General features: G+C 29.3%; 1 protein-coding gene across 2 annotated transcripts in view; it reads right to left on the reverse strand.

The window, feature by feature from the left end:
- Window positions 1-11,628, reverse strand: part of LOC108746494 (pyruvate kinase-like) — a 105,593-nt gene that overhangs the window by 90,261 nt on the left and 3,704 nt on the right. Inside the window, exon 2 of one of the 2 annotated variants that reach the window (XM_018483306.1) lies at window positions 1,229-1,264. The exons of the other annotated variant lie outside the window; for it this stretch is intronic. Coding sequence (XP_018338808.1) covers window positions 1,229-1,255 — 27 coding nt within the window. The 5' untranslated portion in view covers window positions 1,256-1,264. The remainder of the gene's footprint in view (window positions 1-1,228; window positions 1,265-11,628) is intronic. 2 annotated transcript variants of the gene reach the window in all.

The following is an 11,628-nucleotide window of genomic DNA, read 5'->3' on the forward strand; positions in this document are numbered from 1 at the left end:
ACGCTGAAATCTTTTTTGATCTTGAATCAATCATAAGCATAATATTTACTCTAATATATAAAATAATTACAGAATACTTACATACATACATACTTATATCTTATATATTTTGATTCTGTCATCATATTATGACAGCTATCCTAACTGCTACACAAGCAGTGGCTCACATTCTGACAATTTTTTCGCGTACTAAAAACCATTTAAAAAAAGTGTTGCCTTTAGTTGCTGAGTACACATAAACTAATGTAAAAATATATGTTTAGTATAAAAGGTCTATTCTTTATTCCCGCACTGTCTGAACTGGTGCATACGGTGTAATAAGTTGAAGTGAAACAAATATACGTTTGTTTCGCATCAACTTATTGCACAGTGTGCATCAGTTCAGACAGTGCGAGAATAAAGAACAGACCTTTCAGTTCAGGTAATACAGGAATTAAGAACAAATCTAAACATAGAAATCGATTAAACTATGAAATACTCAATACATTTTATTGTGCTGTTGGGAATAAAACATTTATTTTATAACTCGAAATATTTGCACTTCACTTTTACATTCAGATTAAATCAGTGTACAACAGCCTTAATATATATCAGTGCGTCCAACTAAATTCGCTATTAGATATGTGCATGGCTTAGGATGAGTGATTTTTGTTATTTTTGTTTTGTCATAATTGAATCATTATTTTATCATCGTAAGCGTAACGACAACATTACGTATGATATTGAAAATAATCAATAGAAAATAAAGACCTATAACAATTAAAGATGGATCTTTAATAATTCTATGTAAATTTGTATATATGTATATGCTATATATTTATATACTATATTCCTAGTTATTTGAATTGCACATCGAAATTTTTCTGGACTTAAAATGCAGCAGAACTACTGCAGTATAATAATATCACAATTAAATTTGATACTCAATAGGTATTTATTAAAGAGATCTTAACATGCTGAAAAACTATAAATAAATTTATTTATTGCGAAAAATATTATCTCGGCCGGGATTATGACATAGAATTATCATTTTTACGTCTTGAGAATATTAGTTAATGTCGTCAGTGATGTTAAATGATAAAAAGTCTAAAGTGATGCGTGATTGCTATCTGGATAGAAACTATCTATCATAATTCACCGAAATGATAATCTTGATTAAGAATAAATGCAAACTTTAACAAATCGTAGTAAAAGAACAATTGATTACAATCATATATGGTGATGGTACCTGATCGTCGGTGGTGATCCAAACCATTTTGGCAGGCTGCACAAAAAAAAAAGGGTTGACTGATATTAATAACGAAGTATTTATGGTAACGCCGCTGCAACGATTTCCCTGAACTGCAACAGTCACGCGCGAGTGTGGCGATCCGGCATCGCCAATGAGACATGACATGCACGGGGTCGTCACCGTCACCATTGCCGTCATCAGCGACGGTTTGAAGTATTGATGCAGCGGACAGAAACGGAGCAGAAAATTTAAAATGATGTCTGTGCAATGCATTGAACGCATTATGCGTCAATTATGACGCCAGAACATCTGAAAAGTTTACGATAATCCGAGATGCTAAAATAAGATCTACCGGAGTAAAATATAACATATATACGTGTTCGATGCTTGCCAAAATAATTTTCGTAGATCGCGAAAAAAGAAATCGATCAGAATAGTGAAACTATTTCCCTCTACATTCAGGGCGGAACTTAGAAAGACGCAATCAGATATATTACTTTAATGAAGACGTACCTTGTTAACAATTTATTAAAGGAGAAGAGTTCACAAATTTCGGGGGAAAAAAGATATATAATTAATCTAGCATGGTATCATATTATATTATGAGAAAGGGAGAAGGAAAGAAAAAATAACTTCCTTTTTTATATATTTTTATGGATCAGCATTCCAAAATAATTTTTTAAAGAAAACGGACTTACAAAGTCATGTTTCAAAATAAAAAAAATTATTCGTTTAAAAAGAATTATTCGATAGTCGTGTTGTTACATTAATGATATATTCATGATCACAAGAAATATGTTGCAAAAAATTATACTTTGAAAATATCTTTTATTTGTTTCATAAACGTTTGTTACATATGCATGTACGCACTCGTATATGTTACAAGTCGATAGTTTTTTTAAATCATGAGTTTCCAAAATATTTCTAAGAATCATTCAGAATATGCAATATAAATATTCAAACGTTTGCGATGTGTTTAGAATATATTAATGAAAATGAAATTCTTTATATTTATGTACGTACAAATTATTATAAGATACAAAATTATATAAAATTAAAATATATAAAATTAAATATGTATTTTAGAAATATCCTCATTTTAAATACCACTCTACTTTAAATTTACAGAAACATAAAATTTTTAGAAATCATTAGATACGGATACAACTAAAAATCGACTTCTACTTTGCACGCTTTATAAGCAGGATAAATTTGCAGGAAAAAATTGTTTACGTTCGAATTTTATCCGCAATATGCAATAGGAATTATATATATATGTATACGTATCTAACGTAATCAAAAAGTCGTATGCGATTACGAGCATAAAATTCATATTTTATCACCATTGCTTGTGAGACCAAATGTCCGTTTGTAACGTGTATGTATGACTAACAACATATCTGCATTTATTAGCTACTGTAAAATTATGATTTCCGTATTTCAAGATAGATATTCCACATGTTTCTTCAAGCAAAGAATCTGCACTTGAAGTGTCCTGTACATGCGAACAAAAACAACTAAGTGGCTTTTTAATAGTTTCTATAATATAATGCAGAGACAAACATTAACACTAAACGGATAGATTATTTTGTGTACATTTCTGTTTAACATTTTAAGTAGGGCTAATATATATTCTACGTTATGTTGAAATTTCAACATTTGATTATAACCAAAATTTTTGTAAAACCATTATTTTAAAATTAATTAATATTCCCTTTGTGATAAAAATATAATAGTAATATTGAATAAGTCCTTATCATATATACACATAAAAAAAAATTATTTTTATTTTGAGAATATCTTTATTTTCGACACATATAAAGCTTGAAATCAGATTATATAATGTTAAACCGACACAATTTGTTTACATAAAGACGTTTTTTTTACACCAATAAAGATATATTCTCATTATTCAATAATAATTTTCTTGATTTCATACAGAGGAAATAATATTGGACAGAAAATTACAATTTCTTCAAATCGAGAATTAAAATATCTTTAAATTAAAATTAAATTATTCTTATTTGATATACCATATACAGGAAGAGGCATTTAAAACAGTCACGTGAATAACTCGCTTGTTTTTAACAATCGGAAGAAAAAATGTCAAACAAAAGTTGCTTGGTTTCAAGGGACACATAATGTGATATCAATAATTATTTTGTAGGTGGAGGCGTAAAGGATAGGCAAAAGTCAAATCTGTTTTTTTAAATAGAATGATGTTTTTTTACTTACATTCTGATAGAGCATTTTAAAACGAATACAATGATCTATAATTGAAAGTCAAATTTATGTCATTCAAGGTTACGCAAGGTCAAATGGAAAATAATTGAATATAATGGAAAATAAATTGTTTCAAGGCACTCTTCGAATAATTTCGTCTTCTCTTCTTGTTGGTATACCGCTAATCGTTGAAGTATATGTAAATATTTACATACTGTTTGAATCGCACATAGCATTATCCATATTTGCTGTGATCCCATATATCAGTGATTCAAATTTGAATTCATCTATCGATCAAAGTGCATGCTTGCGAAATACGTTATACGAAAACGGAAAAAGTCGATATAATTTTCGTCTATAGTGAATGTCGCCAAATTATGAGAGAAGCAGTACGTTTGTATGCTGAAAGATTTCCCAATCGTGTCCATCCCTCATTCTTTGTTTTTTCAAACATAGTACAAACTTTTCAAAAAACAGGCAATATGGATAATAAAAAAACGAAGAAAGCAATGACGGAAATTCAACATTTTAGCCGCTGTAGTACTAAATTCAATACAAGACAGCTTGAACGTGAAAGTGGTATTAATCGACGAAGTGTTCTGCGAATACTCCATTCCAAAATTTCATCCCTTCCATATCTAACTTCATCAAGAGTTACATGGCAATGATTTTCAAAATCGTGTACAATTCTGTGAATGGACACTATAAAGACTACAAGAAGATGATATGTTTGTCACTAAAATCTTATTTACTGACAAAGCTACATTTACAAACAATGGACAAGTAAATCTTCGCAACATGCACTATTGGTCAGTAGAAAACTCACATTGGATGAGAGAAGTGGACAGGCAGAGACCTTGGTCAATAAATGTTTGAGCCGGAATTCTTAATGATAAAATAATTAGTCCTCATTTTATCGATGGACTATTAAATAATCGCAAGTATGCACAGATTTTAACAGAAATATTGCCACTATTATTAGAAGATTTGTCACTGAACATACAACAATCAATGTGGTACCAGCAAGATGGATGTCTTGTTCCATCTGCATGGATTATTACTGAATTGCTAAACAGAAAATTTGGAGATTGTTGGATTGGTCGGTCAGGAAATAACAGATGGGCCGCACGTTCCTCAGATTTAACTATTATGGATTATTTGTGGGGAAAGTTAAAACAACAAGTGTGCGAAATGCCAATAACAAGAGAAGACATAAAGAAGCGTATAAGAAAAGCTTGCGATTGATCCGAATGAAATTCGTCGTGCAGTGTTATCTGTGTCGATACGTTTCAGAAAATGCATCGATGTTCAGGATCATCATTTTGAACACTTGTTATAACGGTAAGTATGCAAATAAGTAAATTAATGAAATATTCGAAAAATGCCTTCAAACAATTTATTCTCAATTACAGTTAATCTTGTTATGGTTAAATAAACCTTTAATGTTTATTTACATACCGTGATACACTTGAACACTTAGGTATACCAACAAAAAAAAAAGACACGAAATTACTCGAAGAGTGTCTTGAAACAATTTATTTTCCATTATATTCAATTATTTTCCATTGACCTTGTATAACCTTAAATAACCTTCAATTACAGTTAATTATAGGTTATTGTATTCGTCTTAAAATGCTCTATCTGAATGTAAGTAAAAAAACATATCATTCCAATTTAAAAAACAGATTTGACCTTTGCCTATCATTTACGCCTCCACCTACAAAACAATTATTGACATCACATTATGTGCCCCTCGAAACAAAGCAACTTTTGTTTGACACTTTTTCTTCTATTGTTAAAAACAAGCGCAAGTTATTCTGTTTTAAATGTCCCCTGTATATATACACTACTCAAAAAAAAAAAAAAAGGAAACTTTCAAACACGCTCAAAAATGTTCAATATTCAAAACATCGTAACTCAGTAAAAAATCATAGCAGATACAAAATAAAAAAAGCATTTAAAAGGTTGAAATCCCTACTTTCGAAATCGGTAATTGATATTTCAATACGACTGATCCTTTATGGAGCTATACGAACACAAACGCTTACCTGTCAAATGTAAAAATTTTGTACAAATTTTACGAAAGTCTATGGCGTGAAATAAAATTCACACAAAAATGCGGTTTACAGCAATCGGAAGAGTGAATTTTTACCTTCAATTTGCTTTTTTATTGACCATTGTACAATTTATGTCCGTATAGCTCCATAAAAAATCAGTCGGATTGAAATACTAATTACCGATTTCAAAAGTACAGATTTCAACCTTTAAAATGCTTCTATAAAAATCTCGTTACGATCATTTTTGACAAAGTTATTCGTCATCTATCTTGAAGTTAACGGATCATTTAAAATTAGTTTTAAAAAAGTCAAAATCAAGGTTTGCATATCTCTGCAAAAAATGATTACAAAACGATGTTTGAAATAAGCATTTTAAAGCTTAAAGCCATAACTTTCGAATGCTTTAAATCATGTTTCTATGTAAAAATTTTATTACAAACGATATTAATTTGAAGTCTATCTTAAAATTAAAAAACAAACTTCAACTTTGATGAGATGCACGTAATAAAAAATCTTCTTAATTCTGTGTCCTGAATAAAAGAATAATATTTTGCTTTCTAAAATGACGTACCTTTGATACCCAATGTGCACCTTGGGTAACGCTAATGTCGGCGGTAAATGTCATTTTTCAAAAAAAAGCCCGTAAAAGTTTTTTATTTGAAATAAGGGGGGAAAGGGAGGGCAGGATTATATACACTCGTGAATGTCCAAACGTTTCGGCTCGCAATTATTAGCATCTCAGATTGATTGTGTTTTAATGTTCAAACGTTTCAGCGCACAGTTATATTTGACAGTAACTAAATTAATGAATAAAGAATATTATATTATTTGAAATATCCAATCCTAAACCACCTTCTACTATACCATATTATATTGTTACATAAACTATATTAGCTTGGTCAGTTTCTCTTTCTAATTCTAAATAATCCTTTAACTTCAAGATAGAATACCTTCGTTAAAATTATCATAACGAGATTTTTTTAAAAAGCATTTTAAAAGTTAAAATCTTTACTTTTGAAATCGGTAATTGTAAATTTTGTACAAATTTTCACATTTGACGGGTATCTATTTGTGTCCGTATAGCTCCATAAAGGATCAGTCAGATTGAAATATCAATTATTTATTTCAAGTGAATTCAAAAATGAAAGTCAAGATTGGCATTATTTTATCCACTACAAAAAAACCCAGGAAGTTTGTTGAGTTTTACTTAAAAAACTTGAAATTTATGAATTTTTGGAGATTTTATTGGAATTTTGTATAAAATAAATTTTTTTATCAGCAACATATAAAAGGAATGTATTTACAAATATTTAATAAATATAGGTATACTAAATTAATTGAACTGACATAATTTTAATATATTATATTATACCAATTTTAATATACGAGTATACAGGATATACAAAAAGTCCCGGACCCTTTAAATATCTTAAAAAGTAAGCATTTTTGAGAAAAATGTTTCAGACAAAAGTTGTAGGGTTTAAAAAGATTTACTAATCACATCTGTTTGATTTTAGCGATGATACCCTAGGTCAAACGGATGTGATAGATAAATACGTTCCTTTTATGTGTTTCCGACAAAAAAATTTATTTTATACAAAATTCCAATAAATCCCAAAAATATCTACAAATTTCGGGTTTTTAAGTGGGTAAAATAAAAAAAAAATTCCTAGGTTTTTGTACGCACGCATTGTATATGTAGATTTAAATATTACAAAATATTATATATATTTACATTATATATATATATATTTTATAATATATAAAACTATAATATAATTTTCTTTAAGGCTCCTGACTAATCGCGGCGGCCATGTTGAAACCGTGACGTCAAAAGCGAGAAATGACACGTTAATTTATGTTGCATGCCATTTTTAAATAAAGACAATTACGATAAAACGAAATGACAAAATCGCTTTAAAACACTTGTAAAAATCGACGAAAACTGTAATTTCCTCCCTTGACAATCAATAAATGGTCGTAAAAGTGAATCTATATTCGAGCAGAAACATAGTCTGACAACTGTTGAAACAAGTAAAAATATACACTTTTACAAATAAAATTCCAAAATAAGTTTAGTTTTCATCGATAATTACGACTTTGATAAGTACGAGACAATCACATTTTCACAATTAAACAAATAATAATGAAATAGCATGCAATATAAATTTCGTTGTCAAAACGTCACTTTTCCACGCTTAGTTCGGCCATTTGGTGGTGCGGCGCTGTAACACATATATAAGCACGAGCCCATGTCCGAGTGCTCGCCTGCAGCGCGCCGAGAGTGAACGAGACAGCGAGCTTCTTTTCACACTAATCACTTGTTTCAAGCGACCGAAAATCCTGGTAATCTCGGCCGCTCAGTGGTCCTATGCATCAATAAAGGGGTGGATGGCATTCTAAATAACATATAAGTTTTAATAAATTGTAGTAATACTGTAGCCTTTCCATTAATCCAGAATAATATAAATCATGTTAAAATGGAACAGTTTACGAGATATTTAATTGTTTATGATTTTTCACATGCACCTTATATATTATAGTATACCTCTCCTTCACAAACTCGAGTAGCAAGAATAGTTCAATAGAAATAAAATTTTACCGGAAAAAAATTATAAAACAACATTTCTCTTCACAAAAATCTTGAAAAGCATCAGAAAAGAAATGCGTATGTTTGAGACCCAAGATTTGTGAAAAAAATATGCGTAAAAAAATCGAATAGTTGCAAAAAGCACGTTTTTCTTATAAAACGAAAAATATTGATTGTATGATAAAAAGTTCAGTATGAAAAATGTATGTATTCGAAATACTTACAAAATGAGACGTGGAACATTAAAATCAATCTATTAGTTAAGTAGAAAAAAAAATAAAAAACGCCGAAAGAGATCTTTTTTCACTCACTCTCTATTCATTGAGATTTAAACGCAAAGCTTTGAAATTCTCGTAAAATGTAGCACTGGTAATGATGAATAAATCTAGCCCTGAACAAGCCTAAAATGTTCATTAGTTTTTGCAAAAAGCCATTTACTAAAAACCTGTTTGCGAAGATTAATTTCTTCATCTTTGAGCAGTCGCACAGCAATTTACAGGGGTGATTTTTTTTCAAGAATTGCACTATAACGTACTTAGTAACAAAACGATTTTTTGCAGTTAGACTATTATAAAACAACTTCAAAAAGTTAATATCTTTTTTAGTATAAAAAAATGGATTAATTCCGTTAATATGAATCATATCAAATAGCCGTGTGAAGCATTCGATAGCTGATATTTTTCTATGAATTTAAAAAGAAAAGATAACTCATATGATATAATGCATATTAACGAATTATTTCATTTTTTTATACAAAAAAAAGACCCACTTTTTAAAATCGCTTTATAATAGTTTAATTGCAAAAAATAGCTTTGTTACTAAATGTACGTGATAATGCAACTCTTGAAAAAGAAAAATCATCCCTGTAAATTGTTGTGCGACTGCTCAAAAATGAAGAAATTAAGTTTTCCGCAGACAAGTTTTTAGTGAACAAATGGCTTTTTGCAAAAACTAATAAACATTTCAGATTAGTTCAGGGCTAGATTTGTTCGTTATTAGGAGGGCTACATTTTATGAGAATTTCAAAGCTTTCCGTTTAAATCACAATGAACAGAGAGCTAGTGGAAAAAAGGCCTTTTTCGGTATTTATTTTTTTTCTACTTAAATAATATTGTAAATTGATTATAATGTCCCACGTCTCATTTTGTAGGTATTTCGAATACTTACATTTTTCATATCAAACTTTTTTTAATACAATCAGTTATCTTTCGTTTTATAAACGAAATGTGCTTTTTACAACTATTCGATTTGTTTTCCCATATTTTCTTCACAAGTCTCGAGTCTCAAACACATTTCTTTTCTGATGACCTTTCGGGATTTTCGTAAAGAGAAAATCTGCTGCTTTTGATTTTTTTTCCGGTAAAATTCTACTTTTGCGGAACTATTTTTGCTACTCGAATTTATGAAGGAGAGATATACTATATAACGCGCATGAAAAATCATAAATAATTAAATATTTCGTAAACTATTGCGTTTTAACATAATTTATACTATTCTGGATTAATGGGAAAGGTATACTATTACTACAATTTATTAAAACTTTTATGTTATTTAGAATCTCGCCCCTTATTGATGCCTAGGGCCGTCGAGCGACCGAGATTGCCGAAAAAGCATTTTCGGTGGCTTGAACCAAGCGACTAGTGTGAGAAGGAGCTCGCTGTCTCGCTCATTCTCGGCGCGCCGCAGGCGAGCACATGGACATGGGTTCGTACTTAAGTGTGTGGCTACCGATTCCGTCAGATCGCCGTCTGATTCTGTGTCGCCACCGTCAACGCAGAGTTCTTCCCTAAATAGTCAGGAGCCTTAAAAAGATATATTATTTTAATGCATATTTGGTTTTATAAATCTTCTTTCCGTAAAAATTTACTTAAAATTGAATCTAAATTACATATAAATATCTATAAAATATGTAACATACATTCACTACTTTTGAACTGATTTTTTTATTCTACCCGAATGCTTTTTATTATTTTATATATATAATATTATGTATGTAATTTTATATATATGTAATGTCATCATTTCTTTCTTTATCTTTTACAGAAATATTTTTTTTTATTTGAAAAATTCATCATTATAGTATTTTTATAATAAATTAAATAAATAAGTAGTATATAAGAACCAACCGCGGATCTTCATGCGTAAAGTATTATATTTCAATAGTTGATTATAAAAAAATTAATTATGTTCTACATGATTCGACTACATGATTGAGCTCTCTTCAGGAACAAATCTTCTTACAAAATTACTGTTATAATATTTTTAAGAAATTCTTTTATAATTAATTTTATCTGAATGTGTAATTAAATATTGATAAATACAACGTAAACTGAATATTACATGAAAAAAATATCAAATAATCAATTTTATCAAAAAAAACTCCCCAAAAAATCCCCAAAAAACTCAATAAAACTCCCGGTAGGTTGAGTTTTTTTTTAAAAGCCCGGGTTTTTTCCAACTCTATCGAAAGTAGAAATTTCGAACTTTCAAATGCTTTTTTATTTTTTATTTGTGATGATTTTTCACTGAGTTACGGTGTTTTGAATATTGCGTATTTTTGAGCGTGTTCGAAAGTGTTCCCTATTTTTTATTGACTAGTGTACTTTGTGTGTGTGTGTGTGTGTGTGTGTGTGTGTGTGTGTGTGTGTGTGTGTGTATGTACACGCACCTTACTCTTACAAAAAGTTGTTCATACTGAATTGTCTGATTGAAAAATTTCGTAATAACAATTCCTTAATCTAATTTCGAAAATGTTAGATTCATGAATCTTGCATTCTTGAATCTTACTATATTGTCAAAAAAAAGTTATCATATTGTTAAAGTAAGAATAATTTAACTTTATTCTAAAAATAAATATATATTCATATATATATATATGAATATAATATAAATAAACGATTAGAGTTGATTTAATTCTCTTATGCAATGAGATGTTCACGCAATTAGAAAAAAAATTATAATCTAAAATTCTTTAATGTAAGTATGGTGCGTGCACCATATAGTTTAATACACAGAATAGATAACTCACTGTTATTCAGACATTAGATTGTGAAATAAGAGAAAGATTGTTTTGTATGGGAATGCTGTAAATCAAACTAAAACTCAAGCGAAGTAACCATTTCTACATGTTATTTGCAGGAAAATTCTGAAAATGAAAAGACTATTCAGAACAATCCCGTTAAATTTTCCATAAAAAATTATTATATATTATGTAATTTACACATATTATGTAATTGTATAATTGCATAACTATATAATAATTTTATTACGTATTATACGTTAGTTTATTGTGATCTTACATTAATTTTTAATGCATTGATAATGTTAATGAATTTATTAAACAAAAGTGTCTTTGGCCTATTTTTTTATATTTACCATCATCTTGCAGTATTCAATTATTTTAGATGTTTTTTGCGTCACACAAGATATATTTCTTGATTTCACCTTGTATACTTCGATTCTACAGGGTGTCAATTATGTACCGGGACGGTCAAATATTTCGACAACTTCTAACATTAAAAAAAAAA

The sequence above is a fragment of the Trachymyrmex septentrionalis genome, unplaced genomic scaffold, assembly GCF_001594115.1.
Source record: "Trachymyrmex septentrionalis isolate Tsep2-gDNA-1 unplaced genomic scaffold, Tsep1.0 scaffold173, whole genome shotgun sequence".
NCBI lineage: Eukaryota > Metazoa > Arthropoda > Insecta > Hymenoptera > Formicidae > Trachymyrmex > Trachymyrmex septentrionalis.